Raw genomic sequence first — 19925 nt, forward strand, 5'->3', positions numbered from 1 at the left:
ATAACATGTTAGTTCCCATGTGATAGTACTAATATATGTGTATGGTTGTTTGAGGTGATGCAGGTCTATGTATGTGTTTGTGATTATGTGAGAAGGGGGTGGGCTAGAGGACTGCGGTTACGTGACCACATTAATTCCAGTAAAGTGCAAAGAAACAGGGTTAGGTGGATTAATATTCTTCTGACCCTGCAGAACCGACCTTGGACATCCCATCAAAATGAAGAGCCCGTGCTCACCTATTACTGATCAAATCTAGTGATAGTCTGTTTATTGTATTTCATTGTATTCACAGTCTGATATGGTTTAGTTCAGTGGCCTCTGGCCAGAGTCATAAATGTGTATTCATCCACAGCAGAAAATAGTCTCCAGCAAATTCACAAGTTACTCTTCTTTGAGTTAAAAAAATATCAAAATATCACTAGAGACATGATAATCTAATGTGAAATTATATTTAGGTAAATTCATTTCAAAAGAAACTATACCCTGTATTTCACAAACTACAGGTTAGTTTTCTTACGCAATATTTAGGCTTTTTAGGCAGGAAATGAAATGTAAAATTCACATACCTTTGTATGTTAAATCTTCTCCAGAGCACAGATACACACCCATGCACAAACATCACTTTGTGCAGAGGCACTTGGGCTGACTGATATATGATTATACTCCTGGTTCAATCACATTACAGTGATGGAGTTGGTAGTGCGCTTAAAAAAGAACCTTAGACCTAACAACCTGAAAGATAGTTAAGTAACAGGTGAAAAGACTTATGACCATACTGAACCACAAGGAGAGAAGGTGAAAGAGAAGTTATAGTTCAACACTGAATAGGGACAGAGATCAGCCTACTGTTTTTAGTCCAGAAATCCCTCAACTAAAGAATCCACAGAAGTGGTGTGAAGCAAAGGTAAGTGACAGATCTGATGGCCCATCGCTAAGGTTGGGGATCAGACCAGCTCACTGGCAGCTGACAGCTGACACTGCAAACACCTTTATTAAAAAATAAAGATGTTTGATCGCTCAACCACACACACTCCACACATGCACACACATTTACAAACACACTGCCACAATGGCAGGGAACATCCAGTGCTGACATACCGTACCCATATAACGCACACATGTGAGCATGTAACATGAGATCTCTAAATATCTTGTATCTATGACACACACCACTGTGTAAACTCACACATGCAGGCACATGGATACGCATGAGCACCTCTGGAAGCTGACACCATTTGGACCAGCCAGGGAGGAAAGTTACATTAATATTCTGATGGACAAGCTTTACCAAAGCAGCTATCCCAAAACAGGATCCATCACGGCCATTTAGAAAACCCAAGACAGCGGCAGCACACAGCCCAAAAGAAACTGACACTAATGACATAGGCTCATTTTCCTCCATGCTGCTCGTTCTCAGTAGAGTTTTTTTTTTTTTCAATAATGACACAGATATCGACGCTTGACCACAGCAGCTTTGAACCAATCATGATCATCCATGTGAGACATTACTAGGAAGCTCACAGAGTAATGAGAACTGAGGGCTTTTTCTTTTCTGATTATTTTGTTTTAACATTTTTTAAATAGCACAAACAGATAAACATACAGTCCTGTACAATGAATAACAAAGAACAGAGAAAACTAAATACAAACACAGTTGCATAATCCAGTTTAATACCTTTCATTCTCTACAATTGTAGTAATTGCTAAAAGTAATTGCTGTTAAGTGGCTGAAGGAGTCCCACTCCAGGTTGTAAAGTCACTACATTTAATGAATAGTTTGACATTTGGGGAAATTTGCTTTCTTGCTGAGAGGTATATGGGAAATTTGATATCACTCCTGTGTCTGTACCCCATGTATGTACAGTTAGCTTTGTTACCTTAGCACCAGGACTAGAAACAAATTAAACTGCTAACCAATAAACATAACTCCTGTAAAAACATCCATCCATCCATTATCTATACCCACTTATTCATAACCAGGGTCACAGGGATCTTCTGGACCCTATCCCAGCTCTCTTTGGGTGAAAGGCAGGGATACACCCTGGACAGATCACCAGTCCAGTCCATCACAGGGCCACATAGAGACAAACAACCTCACACACTCACACTCACTCCTATGGGCAATTTAGAGTCACCAATCAACCTGACATACATGTTTTTGGACTGTGGGAGGAAACCAGAGTACGTGGAGAAAACCCACACAAGCACCGGGAGAACATGCAAACTCCACACAGAAAGGTCATAAACTCTTTTCTACCATAATTATTTTCATTAAAACAAATAATTGTGTACTGTTTTTTTCATATGACTGACTTTGATAGGAATGTAATGCCACGGCAAAACTATGACTGCCATAGCAAGTACAACATCACTTGGCATTTTAATATTTCTGAAAGTCAACCATCAGCTGCTTTGATTTTATTTAATGGCACAGGACTGAGGCGAGAGGTAGCAGGCAACATCCTGTCAACCTTTCTTCCAAGTCCACTGTCCAGACACACACAGATGTGGACAGCTGATTGTGTGACTTAACTGCTTTCCCAAATTAACATTTGAGTATGCCAGAAAAAATAATATCAGCAATAATGATAAGTGAGCAGCACACCATCCAATTTGAATACATTATGTTGTCAACAAGTAGCTGGGAGACAGAATGAAGAGAAATTAGCCACTGGACCACATGAGATAAGGCCTGTTAAATCAGAGCAGGGCTAAGACGCTGCTGCTTCCAGGCGACGTTATGATTGACTTGTTTTTCATGCACACACACACACACACACACACACACACACACACACACACACACACACACACACACACACACACGCACGCACGCACACACACGCACGCACAAATATACAAAGTGGGAAAGGGGGCTCTGGGTTCATAGTCCGGTCAGACGGTCTGTAGTCTGAACGTCACGAGAGGGTAACACCTGGTGACGTCACCAAAAGTGCATATTACACCACCGTCAACTCACAGACAGCACAAACGTACTTGTGTGTGCGCAGAGCTGCGGCATGTGCGCGCACAGAGAGACGGAGAGTGAGGGAGCGCAGAGCGACAGAGCGTCAGTTCAGCGCAGCAGCACAGCCACAGTCACAAAAAGCGGAGTGGAAGGAAGGACGCGCTTTCTTGTCTGCTGGTCAACAGACTCACACACACTCAGACGAACACAGAGAATCATGCGAGCTGCTTGCGTCTTTTGGAAAGTCTTCATTCAGGATTCAGGGATTTTGCGCAAGTCGTGGCGCTTGTTTGGAAACTAAATCAACAAAGCACTTTGCTGGTGACAACTAATGTACAAAGATGAGTCACCGAGGGGATGACGGACAACATGTACCGATTGTGTGGTCTGTTCTGGCGGAGACAAAGTCCGATAAGATGAGAGATTCTCACCCTTAGAGCGATAAGCGCCTCTCGGTCACCTTCTGAAATGATGTCTTGTTGCGACGTGCGTGGCGCGCCAGAGTGCGTGTGAGAGAAAGAGAGGCTGGATATAAACAGCAGCCAGGCTTTCAGGCAGCGACAAGCAGACAGCCAGAGCAGCCATCTCGCCTCTTTCCAAGCTCCTCAGCCCCATGCAGGATGCTCGGAGAGCGCCGGAGAGTCCTGGTCCAGCTCAGCCCGAGTTCATGACGCTCTGGGCGACCTCGTCATGCGTCTCTTGCCCGAGCCAAGCGCTCAGTCCCTCCGACTCCTCTTCCTCTTTATTTTCGTGATGGGGGTGGCCCCTTCACCGGCTCTCACAGCCGGCTGTCCCGACAGATGCGTGTGTGACGACCAGCTGGTGGTCCAGTGCGCCGGGCAGGATCTCACCCAGTTCCCCAATGACTTGCCCCTGGCCACCCGGCAGCTCATCATCTCCAACAACCGCATCGAGGATCTTCCGGCTCTGCAGCTCAACTACCTGTCCGATTTGGTCTATTTGGACTGCAGCAACAACTCCCTGACCGAGATCTCCGAGTCCACTTTCGGGAACTTGCGGAAACTCGCCTACCTAGACTTATCGTTTAATATCCTGGTGCAGATCGAGGACCGGACCTTTGGGCCCCTGGCGTCTTTGGTGATGCTCCGGTTGACGGATAACCCGAGCCTAAGGGAGATCCACCCGGATGCCTTCTCAGAGAACATGGCTCTGCAGGTGCTGGATATGAGCCGGAACAACCTGACTGTCCTCAACATCAGCAGCCTGATCGCTCTGCCTGCTCTGCGGTCTCTGGGGCTCAGCAGTAACCCCTGGAGGTGCGACTGTGACACGGAGGACCTCTGCCTATGGGTGCAGATCGAGGGCTTCAAGTTCCAAGGTGAGGATGGATAACACATGTACACAGTTTTCAGTCCTAACATAGATACACTTAGAGTGCTCTAAACTGCCAAAACCTATTAGAGAAAGTATAGCATTTCAAAAACATATCCTGTCTGCGTCCCCTGCCAGAATTTGGCTGATAAGCCCATGCTGTCTCTCTGATTAGAGTCTCTCTGATTAGATGGCAGCAGCAGACCTCTTGCAGGTGGTGTCTTGTTTGGAAGCCAGATTCTCTTATTGGCCAGTTTTCTGGCAAGTAAACAAACTATTCCTCTGCTAAGACTGTGAGTCATAGACACTCTAAGATCTTATCATTTGTTATTGTCACATCAACTCATTTGGATAATTTGATTGCGGGTACGTGGTCAGTTGAGTCCCTGATGGTGGGACACTTTTTGCATAAGTGCTCTCCTTTAATTTCATTGCAGACAGACACATTTCCATTTGACTCTCTTCCATAATTGCAGATGCAGTGACAGAGTCCAGAGCTGTTAGTTCGAAGTAAGAGTCAGAAGATTTAGTTCCTTCTGCAAAATGATCCCCTCTAACTGCCCTTCACCTCATTTCAAGATGACCCCAAATAATCAGCAGATTGGAGTTAGGGTTCCTAATAACAACCACCTTGTCTGTCCACTGTGGAAATAGTTTGAGATTGAATTAGTGTGACACACAAAATTCCCAAGAATGGGCCTTGTGACCTTCTCATAAATGTTAACTGAGCTTAGTCCTAAGCAGGTGAACCGGGTTAGGTCTTGTAACAATGTGGTCTTGCTTGTAATAGCTGTCAGGGCACTTCCCATTGATCTTACTGCATTGTCTGTCTGCGTTCTGAAGGCAGAGATAATGCTGAGGATGGATGATTGTGTCCTTTTGTACCAGTTTTTTTTTTTCTGGCTGTAGTCCATACTGCCTGCACACACACAAACACTTCTACAAACCCACACACACAAACACAGCATGCACCTGGGTGTGCTGCCGCTCCTGTGCACTTTGGCCCTTCAGTCCAGATGGTTAATGATGGTGCTCAAAAAAGCTGGACTCCTGTGCTCCCCTTAAGGACACACTGTACATGTGTGCGCAAGTGACTCTCTCCACTTAACTGTGCATGAGCCAGTGTGTGATCTGGAGGTTATAGAGGGGACCCTAAAGGCCAGAGTCTGTGGGAAACAAGAATTAAGGGAGTCTGAGCCTGAGAGGAAGACCACTTGAAGACAGCAGCTTCACAAAGTTGTTAACCACATTCAATTTCACTTTGCACTGAAGTGCACTCAAAAACTGGCACAAACATGAACGCACAGGCAGACACGCTAACACATTCCTTCTGCACACACTCAGCTCTGCTTTTTAATTCCACCAAGTACACAGTCCTCACACACACACACACACACACACACACACACACACACACGCACAACAGAACAAATATGAGAAAAGGGCTTTTGATTTGTAAGTGACACTACACAATCCACCCACTGCCAAGCAATTGTATATTCAAAACACTGGTTCAAGTCTCAGCTAATGACTATGAAGTTATATGTGTCATCACACTACAGAGGAAATTGGACTGCAACACAAACTCATCATCACTGATATGGCACAACGCGAATAACCAGCTTGACATAGTGGATGGGGTGATGTGAGTGTGTTTGTAAGTGTGTGTGTGTGTGTGTGTGTGTGTGTTAAAGCATGTAGCGTGTTTCTGTTGTTATGAAGGCTTTCTGATCTGACACAGGTGTGAATTTAATCTCAGATGCCAGTACCTCTCAGGTCTGTTGTGTGTTGAGTGTCTGTATACTCAACATCTTGGAGCAGTAACACATTCAGGACCCTCTCAGTCTCACTCATGATAATAGAAAAATGCCATTTTATATACTGCTTGTTGCTGATTGTTGTAGCAGTTGTTTGTGTTTGCCTGTGTTTAAATTAGTCCCCCAGTTTGTGTTTGTCTTTGTTTCTGTCAGGCATGTGTCACTGAGAAAGGTTGCCACCAAAGTCGAAGTACGTCTTTAGGAAAGTGGAAAGGTTGGCAGGTGCACTTAAGCTGCTTCCACGAAAAAGGAAAACAACAACAGAAAAGAAAGAGCAAATATGTTTCTCCAGCAAATGCAGGAAAGTGAAAAAAACAACATGGAAAAGTCAAAAACAAAATATGAAGTTCAGCTATAAGCCAGTTATTTGTTTGAAGGGATAAACAACATGATGAAAACAGATTTTTTTTTTTCATGAGAAAATGTTACGAAAACTCCAAGTTCAAAAGGTCATAAAATGAATGAATAATGGATCTCTTAGCCAGAAAGTTATAAAAAGACAAATAAGAGTCCCAGAAAAAGAAGCCTGAAAAAATAGTTGCAAAATTTGTATATGAAGGAATTTGAAAGGCACATAATAAAGACACCAGTGTAATCACCAAACTCTGCACTTCTGATTTCAATGTTTTGGTTCAGTCTCACCACTCAACACAATCTTGGTACATACGGCAGGCAACTGTATTCAGCCTAACAACAAGCGATATAACTCACTGTGCAGAGTTTTTGGGTGTTGGGTGAGTTGGGTGAGACCAAAACAGAGCTGAAAACTAAGGGAGGATTGGAGTTATGTTCAACAGGTGCCAACAACAGATGAAACATAATGCTGCTATGTGTTTGGTTGTGTCAACATACACTACAATAATTTGCTAACCCATTAACTGCATCAACTCTACAAAGACACGATGCGTCAAATGTGTGATTATTGATATTAGATTAGATCATTAGTAACTGGCATACACAGATCTATAAGACCCTGAAAACACTATTGCAGTGGTGAGACGTCAGATCAGAAAATACCATCCTACACATCTGTTACACATAAAACCAGCTACACAAACTGTTCCTTTCAATGCACATAGCTCAGGATTGTGACATTTAAAAACATATTCGTAATAACAAACCATATCACATCAACAGTTGGACTTTTAATTTTGTGTAATTAAATCACCACTAAAATGCTGCATGTTAATACGGTTTCGTAAACTATCTTTACGCTGTAGTTCTCTCAACAGCCACTTTTCATTCAATAATATAATTAATAATTAGCTTTTGTGCCCTTGTCACCTGTTTGGATACAGAGGACTGGCCTATTTTGCAGTTCTGTCATTTGTCTTATGTGACTTTATATATTCATGTCAAAGATGCTGCTTTGCCTAATATGACTTTATTTCAAGGATTGTTTCAGAATAATTTTGTCTACCTCATATCTGTCCACATCCTGACCACATAACCATTGTCTACCATTAATTCTCATACCAGCATTTGCTCTTTTGTTGTAATAGAGTTTCCGCTTGCTGAATGAGCTGCTGTACTCACTGTAGGTCAGTTTTGACAAATGCCTCAGCTAAATGCACAGAAGCGTATGCGGCTTGTCTTGGGCTGGCAGTGTTGGTGGTGTTATGACTCCAGTGTTGGAGGAAAGTATTTCTGGCAGCTCATCTGTGCCCTGGACAGACCTGAGGCAAAGAGCCAAGGTAGACAGCCACGCACGGGGCAAGAGTTAAATATTCATAAAAAGAGAAAGTAGAACTGAGACCATGGGTTAAAAACGAAAGAAAGAAGTCTGGTTTTTGATTTGTCTTTAATTAAAGTGAATTTTAGATTACCTGAGAAATGAAACTGATGCAGTGTGACAAAAGAGTAGCGGACAGAAAGATGAGATAAGACTGGGCTGAAAAATTTATCATGCACATTAAGATGGAGTTCAGATACAGATAGGGAAAAGAAAAAACATAGACAGACTTGAAGAAAGGTTACCAATCGTCTGTGCCCCAGATCTGTCACTCAAATCCATTAAAACATTCATTATGACAAGAAGGCATCAATTCAATTTAATAGAGGTAGACAATGCATTATTTATCAGCTGGAACCATTCTTCAGACCTATCTGGTGCAGAGAAGCATATCGAATTCAACTGGCCTACTTGTGTAGCATGTATATAGTTTTATGTCTCTGTGCATTTTGCAGCATGAGCTTGAGACCAAGATTGACGTGATGTTTGTGTGGGTGTGTTTGTGATGTGAGCACCTTAGGCACAGAGAGGAGGCATCTCAGGTGTGTGAGTCTTGTGTTTGCGTCCAACAAATATGAAAGCTAAGAGAATAAAACTGGCAAAGGAGCAGAGACTGTGAAGATGACAGAGCACAACCGAGAGAATGACACAGAAGAAAAAGGAAATGGAGTGAAGGGGAGACACGGTTGGAGAATTAATGCTTACTTGCCAGAGTGGGAATGAACGGTGGGAGGTGATAAAGAGAGCGAGGGTGATAATACAGCCTGATAAGGGAGACACAGAGAGAGAGAGAGAGCTGTTGCTATCTGACCTTCACTCTCTCTCTCCACTCAGCCTCCACCAGTGGAAGAAGGGATCATATGGAGAAATGATGGAAAGGAGGACGGTGGTAAACTGACTAATGCTGTATTTGAAAAGAAGAGGAGTGTGAAGGCGTGTGTTTTTCAGAACTAGTGTATGTGTTGGAGAAAAGGTCAGTTATTCTTAGCCTTCGCTAACCCCAGTATGATGCGATTAGCTGGCTAAACGGTGCGATATATCAGCTTCAACATCAGAGGATCATCCCCAAAAAGTAAAAGTTGTGTCCACATTTTATTTTAATGCGACGTAGTGTTGTCTAATTCACACCTGGTACATAGGTGCATAGTGGAAAAATCATGAGAAAGAAGTGGTTGAACACCCACATGCTGTCAGCACTGAGTTTATTACAAATTACAACTTTGTTTTTACAATTACAACCGTTGACATCACGCAACAACAGTATTATATCAAAGCCACAACAGAGACAATGATCACATCAATAGTAAAAACATCCTTAACATGAGCCAGACATTATGTGTCAAAGCCCACACCTGTTTTTTCCCCCCTGTGAATCGCAAATTGTGTTTGTATTCATGGTGTAATCCTGTAAGCCTGAGAAAGCGATTGATATTCCACTGTTCATTGCTCTTTTATGCGTCGAGCAGAAGAGGAGGGAACAAGTCAGAGGAAAACAGAGTGAAGTTCATAAAGGAGTCAGCAATGTTTTTCAGTAGCATCTCGGCCCTACCCCGGCCCCTCCTCCAGGGACATGATGAGCCCTGCTCTCTGTCACTGTGTCACTGCTGAGCTTGGAAACCATCCAGCTGATAATTTAACATGGAGACTGTATCACCCCGTTGCAGCGGCACACACACACACACACATACACACACACACAAGAACAAATCTTACAGATGTATGCACACACAACACTGTTATTTGTGCTCACTGGATTACTCACTTATGCATTATCTGTGTTAGAAAAATATTACATTTCCCATTCACATTTCTGGAAGCCTCAGATTGAGGGTGTAAGGTTTGTCTAGTGTAGCTTGCGTGGCTGGAGCTTCAATATAAGTACATCTGTAATTGATTTTTTGTAAATAAGTGTTAGATGTGTGTGTATTCCTCTGCTGTAACCCCTGGCCTGTGTTGTGTCACAGAGCTGCAGGGCTTTAGATCCGGTTAGTAACACACTTAACCACACATCATGCAGAGTGTCACAAGCCTGATAACATTAACAGTTACCATAAAACACTGACATCATGCCATGCGTAGCAAGCAGCAAAAGAATGAGTTGTCCACCATGCTCTGCTTCCTGTCCTGATGTTTGCAGGGAAAGTAAGAACTAAACAATAGTGACAGTCCAACCGCAATATCAATGGGTCTAAGTGCAGGACAAGAGTAGAAATTGGTTGCCAAAGATTAATGTCGTGTGTGTCAAACCAGAGTAACTCATCATAAGAGGGAAGAGTGGGTGCCATCCTGAACCCGCCTTATGCTGAAGGATTTTACAGCAAGAGTTTGTTTAGGGTGCAGAAATATGGAAACTGCAGGCCTCTTCAGGGCTGCAGCAACTGCCCTGAACTGCTGCAGTTAGACTGCACATTCATGCTACTCTGCAGGAACAAAGAGGACACACATCTCTCTGTCCTGAGCTCTCTCTGAATTCTTTTATACACACAAATGCAAACACACACACTATAATCTGAAAATGTCCTGTATTTTAGCTCCTCAAGTTCTTTCTCCTGTGTTTGTATCTGAAGAATAAAAGTTTGAGTACTGCTCATGTTGAAACTTAAAGGAAATTTATGAGTGCTTAATTCTCTGTAAGAATATTAAACAGGATCCGTGCCAAGGCAAGCTGAAATAAGGTACCTCAAATTGGCCAGTGCTGGCCTAGACTCTCAATTAAAATGTCTGGTCTCTTTAAAAACATTTTAAAAGCGATTTTCAAAATGGGGCAGCATGGTGGATTGGTGGCTAACACTGCCTCACAGCAAGAAGGTTCCTGGTTTGAAACCCGGCAGGGGCCTTTCTGTGTGGAGTTTGCATGTTCTCCCTGTGCTTGTGTGGGTTTTCTCCAGGTACTCTGGTTTCCTCCCACAGTCCAAAAACATGTATGTCAGGTTGATTGGTGACTCTAAATTGCCCATAGGAGTGAGTGTGAGTGTGTGAGGTTGTTTGTCTCTATGTGGCCCTGTGATGGACTGGTGACCTGTCCAGGGTGTACCCCTGCCTTTCACCCAGGCTCCAGCAGATCCCCGTGACCCTAAATAGGAATAAGCAGGTATACGTATGGTATACTTTCATAATAACTTGCATCCCATAGTGCAAGTGCCACATCAGTTTTCATAAAACTGGACTCACTCAGAAACACCAGATCCTTTGATTGGATGAGGTAATGAATTGCATGAAATTCCTTAAATACTGGACCTTTACGATTATATAATATTATATTATCCTCTAACCTGCCTTCAATGACAGTCCCAAGGCATATATTATTGAAGACAGGATTTGATGAAAAATCACTGTGGTGAAAAATGGGGACAAACACTGAAAATGTCAAGGGCATGCTGCCAGGATGATGTCTGAGTGGTTTCCCCGGATGAGTGATGGGATAAGTGAGAAAACACTGAGTGACAAAGAAACAGACGGCGAAGAGAGCCTGAACGGAGAATGAATCATCCCGGCTGCCACCTTTCTCTGTGTTCTCCAGAAACACTCAAATTATTTTCTCTTATCTTTGATTATATTCTCTTTAAAATGTAGACACAGATATTCAGTGGCTCAGGAAAATTACATTTACACAGTGAAATTCTGTGAAATTCAAAGGCTTTTGGTAGATAAAGAAGCCTCATACCTTGTATATATTGAAATTTGATTTATCTGTCAATATTGAGTGCGGATCTGAGGTTTACATTTGCAGCTACACACTGTTAACTTTAACATGCTACAGCCTGAGCCAGTCCAATTTAAAAGCAGTCCATTTGATAGCTTTTAAAAAAGAATATACAATCTTCCTCATAAAATAATGAGCTGAATTTATTAGCAGTAAGCTGCACCTTTATTCGAGTCAGTACACTCATGAGTTTAACTGCTACAGACTTGGTCTGGTGGTATTTACTGCTAGCAAACCCTGGGCAAACATGGCTGTATAACACACGTTTCTGAGTCAGTCCACTGACTTTGTGACCATTCTCCACTTGTGTTAGGGTTACAGTGGTTTGTCACTTGTAGCCGCAAGTAGGAGATATAATCAGCGTCATAAATTCACTTTAACTGATCCTTTATTGTCATGTAAATGTCTAAAGCGTATGTCCCTGACACACAGACAGAGTCTGAGCTGACAGGTCAGAAAATGATCAGGAATGTACAGTACGGATCAATTATATATGTCTTGATTGACCTGAAGATCGGTTTCCCATATATGTAACTGTGGCTAAAGACCCAAAATTGGTCTTTTCCTCAAAGATAACAGTGACAGCAAGAACAAGTGAGAGATGAGGCTTTTAATTTTTAACTGTGCTTGAAACATGTTTAAAATTCCAACCACACCTGCCAGCACTTAAATGCAGCAAAAAACAAAGTCTGAATTGTTGCAAGGTGGAGGAAAGAGTGACAGAGGAAGGACAGATGAGACACAGATACCTCGAGGGACCTGTTTGTCTGATTGCGCCTCAATGTTCCAGTGACCAGCCATGAATGATATATTGTAAGAGGTAACAGACACCAACCTCCCTTGCACACATGCACAAGAAAAACTACTCACACCTGGCTGGTAGCGAGCTTGGCGGGGTAATGGGACTGAGCAGATCAGCTCGCCTGCTGAGACCATCACAGATGGTGACAGAGAGTGATGGAGGGATGACCATGTGCTATACGAACAAACTGAACATACAATAACAGAAAAGTATAGTTTTTCCCCTGAAGTGAAATACACAAAAGGAGCGTGAGCAGAAACAGGAGTGAGAGAGTGAATATAAAACATTTGGGGAAGCCTCTGCATGTCCTTCCATTGTGTTACATGTGTTTTAGGGAAACCAGTCAAGCAGGCGAATACGCCACTAAAACACATTCAGATCAGTAATCCTAACCTATTATATCATCTCAGCATGTTCGTACACTCATCATATCACAACACAGCCTCGATCCATCTGTTCCACAATCCCAGCAGACATGACAGCAGGATCAGCACAACTTGTTTCCTTAAGTTTGAGACAAAGCCTCTGGGTGAGGTGATCGTTAAGTCAGTATTGATCTGGAGTCTTATCAAACCCCTGCAGATATGTTGCGGACATTCTCCCCTGAAGGCTCAGCTGGATGACTCAGTAGTTTTAACCCTTTCCGACATGCAGTAAGCTGATCTGTGCAGGTGGAGACTCATCTGCCTTGGGGTTATCTTGTGGTTAAATCAGATATTAGCAGAATAAAGTCAGTGAGGAAGGGTTTAGGGTAATTTGTGGACTGTGCATGCATATGCAGAGTCCAACACTTTGGTTTCATAAGCCCTTTACTTAAAGTGCTGCTAGTGCTGCACTTGCTAAGCGCTGGCAAGTAGTTTGAGAAATGTAGATCATATCCGACTACTCTCGCCATCCTTCCCCCATCACTCATTTCCATGTTCAGACCTTTGGCTCCAGTGGTGGATGACTGCAGTTTAATTAACACTGTTAACAGCAATAATCCATCAGAGGACAGAACCGCAGCCAGATTCAGTTCTCGCCTTTGCCTCCTCGCTTGTCCTTTGAGTTCAGACTCGGTTGATCTGAGTGTGCATGTGTGGGAGCAGATATTTCCAAGGTCTTTCTCTCTTTACTACCATCTTGAAAAGTGCTGTCTCAGTCTGCTTGTCTATCTCTCTTTTGGCTCTCTAATCTCTGTCAGTGTTCTTAGGCTGATAAAAAAAAAAATTGTCCGTTTTTGGAGAGTGCAATTAAGCATGCAGGGATGGTGGGAGCAAAGGAGCATGGGAATTAAAAGCTCTGTTGAAGTCAGATTAACTGATAGAAAACGTCGCTTCCTGCTCTTCTCTTGTTTCTGATCACGCCATTAGATACATACAGAGCAACCCCCCTCACCCTCATCCACCCTTGTGTGTTTTTTACCCTCTGCCTACATATTCATGAATAGGTGAGGGTACTGCTAAAACTGGAGGAGAATGAGAACATGTAGGAGAGCACCACTTATGTGTTTTTGAACATGACACAGAATCTCTACCATGACCCTGACATTTGACCTCTCTGATGTATGTGATGTATCAAACACCATAAATGCACATTTACTGTACTCAAAGGGTTTGTTTCTCTTGTTTCTGCTGCTCTGTGTGGTCAACAACTGCCCTGGCTGATTATCATATTCTTCATTATCAATGGCAGATGTTTTGTCAGGGAAAACACTCGTCTTCTTATCTCTCCACTATGCCGAGTGATTTGTTAGTGTATAATGATGTGCATGAGAGTGTGGGACGGTTGATATGTCAGAGGCTTCGTTTGTGTGTGTGCAGCATAATAATGTTGCCATGTCCTAGACACTATAGGCCGGTGTTACTGAGAGGAAGTCTGTAGTGTCCCTTGGGAACATTTATCGCAAAGGTTATCCCTGTATTGTTAATACTCTGTTAACACGCTGTGTGTGTGTGTGTGTGTGTATGTGTGTGTGCATGTCCTGTCTTTTGTTTGTTACACACCTTCTTCTGTAGACTAATTGCAATTTTTTTCCTCTTCTTCCCTCTATTCTTCATCTTAAATCATACACACTGATTATTCTCTGTCACTTCTCTCTATCTTTCCTCAATAATGGTTTTCTTACTTCTCTAACTTCCTCTAATCTTCCTTACTCCTTTCCTTCACCTCCAGATGAGGGCCAGACCGTTTGCCACAGTCCCCCGGAGCTGGCAGGCCAGCGGGTGGCAGAGGTCGGCATGCAGCTACGGATAGACTGCCACCAAGGCCTAGGCTACTGGGACTACCTCTTCTTCATCGCCATCGGATTCGTCATCTTCTCAGCGGGCACAGTTTCAGCCTGGGTGATGGGTGTGCTCATGGTCCTGTATGAGCGCTACAGGAAGAGGAAGAGCGAGGAGCTGGACAGTGATGACGAGGATGAAAGGGGAGGTATAGGCGGAGGAGGAGGTGGTGGAGGTGGAGGAGGAGGAGGAGGAGGAGCAGGAGGAGGAGGAGGAGGAGGAGGGAACCAAGGGAACGGGGACCTGAGCAAGCCCAGCCTGCAGGTGTGACAGACTGATGTGAAACAACATGAGAACACTAGGAGAGAAAAAGACAGAGAGGAACCAGAAGTGACGACCAAAGGCTCTGCGATGAACCAAGACTTCACTGTCGCTCAGATTACGGATTTCAATATTGCAACATGCTCTTCAACATACTGGACAAACAGAGTGTGTGTACACGTGTGAGTGTGTGTGCCTGCGAGAGAGAATGAGAGACAGAGACAGCAATAAAGATGACTATGCCTTCGCTTCAGGAGAACAGAATGACCTCTGAGATTATTGAGAGCAATAACCCGTCCTCACACACCCAATCACACACACATGTCCATCTCACACAGACACTCTACACAACAGACCTGAATACTATGTAAAGTGCTCTTGAGAAACACCATGTAAATGAGAATTATTAGAGGATGTGAGTGACACATTCAAACACACAAACAGTACATCCATACAAAATACATGAGAAGGTATTTGAGTTCCTAAAGAGAGCAATGCCTTATCTCTGTGACAGTAAAAAGGGAAACTGAGTAAACATCAGTACTAAGATGTGATTTTCATGAACGCCTTAAGGCAACTCACTTGATATAATGAACAATCACTGTTATCTCCTACAGACAGAGCCTGTTTATAAAGTTCAAGAGTGTAGTTTGGGGTCATACTGGTTAGCACTATGACAAAATAATGTGAATGTAAAAAGTATTGAACTACAGAAATGGAACAAATGTAAGCTGACAGTTTGGGGCCTTGGTGGTCCAACTGAGCTGCCTGTGGGATTCAAATGTTTCTTTGAAACTTGAAGGTACCCTGTGGAGATTTCGGCTACTAGTGGTGCTATGGAGCAAGGTTTTGGTAAGTACGTCCCCTTTTTTGTTCATGTCTTGTACACACACACGACGCCGTGACTGTTTCATGCTACTATATTGATTGACAGAGGAGGTAACTCACTAAGAATCAATGTATAAGCAACAGTAAAGGCTGGCAGTTGGCAAACTGTTTCAGATTCATTTAAAAAATAAAGTATTTTACAAGTTTCTGGTCTAAAAGATAAGAACAAACGCATTTATGCAATGAATTGTGAATGTAAATGTAATTGTCTTTGTTGATGACAAAAACTCCACTGGGTACCTTTTAAATAGAAACTTGACACCCTGCTGAAAGTTGTTGCTGACAGCGACGATGAAGTAGAACCTGCTCTCCAGTGCTATGGAAGCTTCAGTGGACATTTAAGTCAGAAATAATTCATGTTTGCCATGATTTGTTTCCTAAGTCAGGTTCTATTTTTATCTTATCAAAATGACTTCACCTCTGACAAGCACTGCAAGGTTTTTTTTTTGTTGTTTTTTTTTTTAAATGTCTACTTAGGTTTCCTAAGTGCAAATCAAAAATGCACATAACATAATGTTTGATAAGGCCAGAGATCAACAAGACTAGAAGGTTTTATTCAAAGAAAGCAGGGAAACACTTTGTTTCAGCCTGGTGTTAAGTTACTATAACACTAAAGTCTACCTATAGCAACACTTAGTGACTGTGTTGTATCTTTTGTGTGGTGTATGTTTATGTTTCTGTGTGTTTATGTTTCTGCTTTCCCATGCTGTTAGCAACTCTGCAGTAGGCCCTCACTGTGGTCTCCAACCTGCTGGAGTTGGAGAAGTGGGGCAGGTTTATGGTGAGTGCACATGAAGACAGCATCAGGGTGACTGAGTCAGTCGTATAGCTAACGATGACTCTACAACTGTGTGACTGGAAGTCTCGCTTGGCTGACCTCCTGTTACAGTTGTGCACATACAGGCCGCACTCTATAGCCCAGCTGTCAGGGTGGAAGTAAGCCTGTGGAGTAGTAGTAGCAGCAGTGTGTATGTTCATGTATGTGTGAGTGCTTAAATAGGGCAGAGCCAGCACAGAATAAATGAGTGATTTATGAGCCCAGACTGAACCAAACCCATCTCCTTCCATCCTGAACTGCTTCCGGCCCGATTGTGATGGGACGGATGGGCGGTTAGAGATGCTAAACAACAAATTCTGGATAGAGTTGGGGTGGAGAAGGAGTGGGGTCACCATCAGAAGAAGGAATTGATTCCGATTGATGTATTTGTGGCTTTATAGAAAGGCTGAGTGGCTCCAAATGCTCTGGATGAATGGGTACAGTTAAATGATAACTCTCCAGAGGGTTTGGCAGAGTGCCTGTGTGTCAGTCTACGTGTTTGTGCGTAAATGCGTGCATGTTTATGGCTATTTCGAGCTTGGTTTCAGTGTGACAGTACATCTTTATGTGACAGTTCTTTTGCTATAGGAGGGTAATTTTGTAATCAAAACCTGTCACACTGGGGCCTGCTGAAGCACATCTTCATCGAGTCACACTTCTTTCTCTACCCAAATACAAAGCTCACACTTTCTCTCTCACACACACATCAAATAAATCTCAAGGGCACAGCTAAAGCCAGAGGCTGCAGGCCTGAGAACATTAACACTCCTGTTTTGGTCTCTATTATCATGCATCACTACATCCTCTTATCCTCTTCACCATCCTCAGTCTGACGCTGTCATCAGCTTTCACACACAGCCACACACACACTCACACACACCTGGACCTACTATTTATCTGTTAAGTCTTTAGGCTGTCATTAGCAGATCATTTGTTCAAAGGCATACAGGCTTTAAAGGAGACTGCTGCTGGAAAACCTTCTTATGTTACATCACATTCGTAAAAAGACATTTGACCTCACAGAGTGTGACCTCACCGCTGCATACCTGTACACAGAGCTTCCTGAACATTGAACAAGCAGCTATTTTTTTTTTTCAGCTGAATGTCAGTTCAATTCTGTCGACAAATATAGAGCTGTTTAGCAGGAAGAAAATGTTGGTCTTTTACCAGCAGTAGGTCAGAGGACGGAGTGGGGGGGGTCAGTCAGTGTGCCAAAAGGATGAGAGCCATGTAGGGCCTATGTCACAGGACAGAACACAGGATGGAGTAAAAATATCACTGATGTAACAGAAGGAAGGTTTCAGTTTTGTGTGTGTGGACACATGTAGGTGTGTGTAAACCACTGTGCAGGAGGTAGATGTTTGAGGGAGATATTTAAAAGGCTGTTTACATTAGCTACATGTTTGACAGTAAAAAGACATTTGTGTGAATCTGAATTTAGAGGAGTCATTGCAGTTATTGTACATGAAGGGCATTGTAAGAGTTTGCGGCTGAGGAGTTTTAAAAAAATGAACACGTAGTTGCACAGAAAATCATTGCCCTGAGCGATGTTCTGGATGTGGCTGGCGTGAGCGAGTGATGAATAAGAGGGAAGCGCTGCTTTGTAACTTCTCCCCTCTTCTCATCCTCTTTTGATAAACATATGTGTGGACGTTCTATGACTGTGTGGAAAATTTTAGTTCCATACTATTGTTGTGAGGACATTTTGGCCAGTTTTCACAGCTTCCAGGACTGTTTTAGGGTTCTGGTTAGAATCTAGTTTAGATTAGGGCTGGGGTTAGTTGTGATCTTTCCTTAGCCCCTGACTCTGTAAGGTCAGGGTAAGGGGTTAGGGAATGCATTATGTTAATGAGTGTCCGCACAACTATATAAAGACAGATGTGTGTGCGTGAGTCTGGCATTTTCATACATTATTAGGCAGAAGAGAAAACATCAGTAGCCTGCTGATCAGAGGTGTTGTGTTGGCGTGTGTGTGTTTGTGTGTGTGTGTTTGCCCAATATGGAATGTCTGGCACTGACAGATTACGAAACACCTGCTGATATACAGTACACTATGTTGTGTCTTTTCTTTGTTGTTTCTTTTAGATGTTTCTTTAGTTTTGTACATCATGAATCATAAGCAATAAAGAACATAACAATGAAGAATGGATTTCAGAGTAGTTTTCTAAGACCTTACTTCATAATACTGACAACATAACTAGAGGTCTCGTTATTTGGTAGAATCTGAATGAGGCAGGAATTAAAAATACTAATGTTTTAAGGATTTTATATCACAAAACTGAGAATCCTTTCATTTTTCTCCCAAACCCTTTTTTACATAACTATCTAAGTGCAGATAGAGAGTCCCAAATCAAACCCAATCCTGGCGCCAAGCCCAGCTGACACTGGTCCAGAGTCAGGATGACAGCTACTCTGGACGGGGTACCAGTCTTCTTAATAATAACGGAGAGCATTGTTTCCATATTCCATACAGACAATAAAACCAATAATAAAATTTGTGTACTTTGCATATACACTGCTGTCTCCACTATTGTCCCAAAACCCACAAAATATGATCTTTTTTCAGTTTCCAGGATATTAGACATGGACTGTGTGTGGACTGTTATATGTCACTCTACATTGCTCAAAGATTTGACCATCCACACACACATGGCTCAAAGTGGGCAATGAGATACAGGTCAGGGGCTTAGAGCAGGAAGCAGAGGCTCACAGATGACTTTCGTGAACACACACTTTCCTCTCTTTATCTGTCCTCACACCCCGCTCACACCTGCTTGGCTCACAGCACTCCTCCAGTCCACTTTCTCTTTCTTTCCACTCCCCCCTCTCTTCATTTCAGCTCTGCTACCAAGTGCTCAACTCTAATCCTTCACACAGTTCAAACTCTGCCGGCTGGATCTTACAGTTTTGGCATTTCTTAAAGTCTCCTATGAGAAGTACAGGAAGGACTGCATACAAACAGACAAACTCATAGACAGAAAAGTGACTGGCAGGCTTGTAAATAGACAGACAGTATTGGAAAATGTGTACAACAATAAGAACGAGTCCCCAGAAACAACTGCAATACAGGAGACAAAAGAGTTTGTGTTCACACAACCATTGTGTGTGTGTGTGTGCGTGTGTGTGTGTGTGTGCATGTGTGTGTTTGTGTGTGTGTGGGTGGTGGTGTGCTTGAGTTTGTGTGCTCAGTCTGATCCTGTTATTTCTCAGAGGGCGATGTTAGAGCGTGAGCATGAAGCACAGAGACCATCTAATACAATCCGTCAATAATACATCCCATCACTGCACACAAACACACGCACACACACACACACACAGAGCAGAGCACAAAACTGCCTTCA

At 43.0% G+C, this 19925-nt stretch overlaps 1 protein-coding gene across 1 annotated transcript; it reads left to right on the plus strand.

Moving 5' to 3' along the window:
- The first annotated feature begins 3119 nt into the window (after positions 1 to 3119).
- On the plus strand, positions 3120 to 14888 carry lrrc52 (leucine rich repeat containing 52). Its single transcript, XM_026305299.1, has 2 exons — positions 3120 to 4307; positions 14509 to 14888. Exons 1-2 carry the CDS (start codon positions 3659 to 3661, stop codon positions 14886 to 14888), a joined length of 1029 nt encoding a protein of 342 aa, XP_026161084.1. The 5' UTR covers positions 3120 to 3658.
- Positions 14889 to 19925: the final 5037 nt, after the last annotated feature.

The sequence above is a fragment of the Mastacembelus armatus genome, chromosome 4 (genome assembly GCF_900324485.2).
Source record: "Mastacembelus armatus chromosome 4, fMasArm1.2, whole genome shotgun sequence".
NCBI lineage: Eukaryota > Metazoa > Chordata > Actinopteri > Synbranchiformes > Mastacembelidae > Mastacembelus > Mastacembelus armatus.

Coding starts and splice junctions, on each gene's coding strand:
- lrrc52 (XM_026305299.1), top strand. CDS start 3,659: ATGCGTCTCTTGCCCGAGCCAAGCGCTCAGTCCCTCCGACTCCTCTTC. Junction 4,308..14,508: donor CGAGGGCTTCAAGTTCCAAG/GTGAGGATGGAT, acceptor CTTCACCTCCAG/ATGAGGGCCAGACCGTTTGC.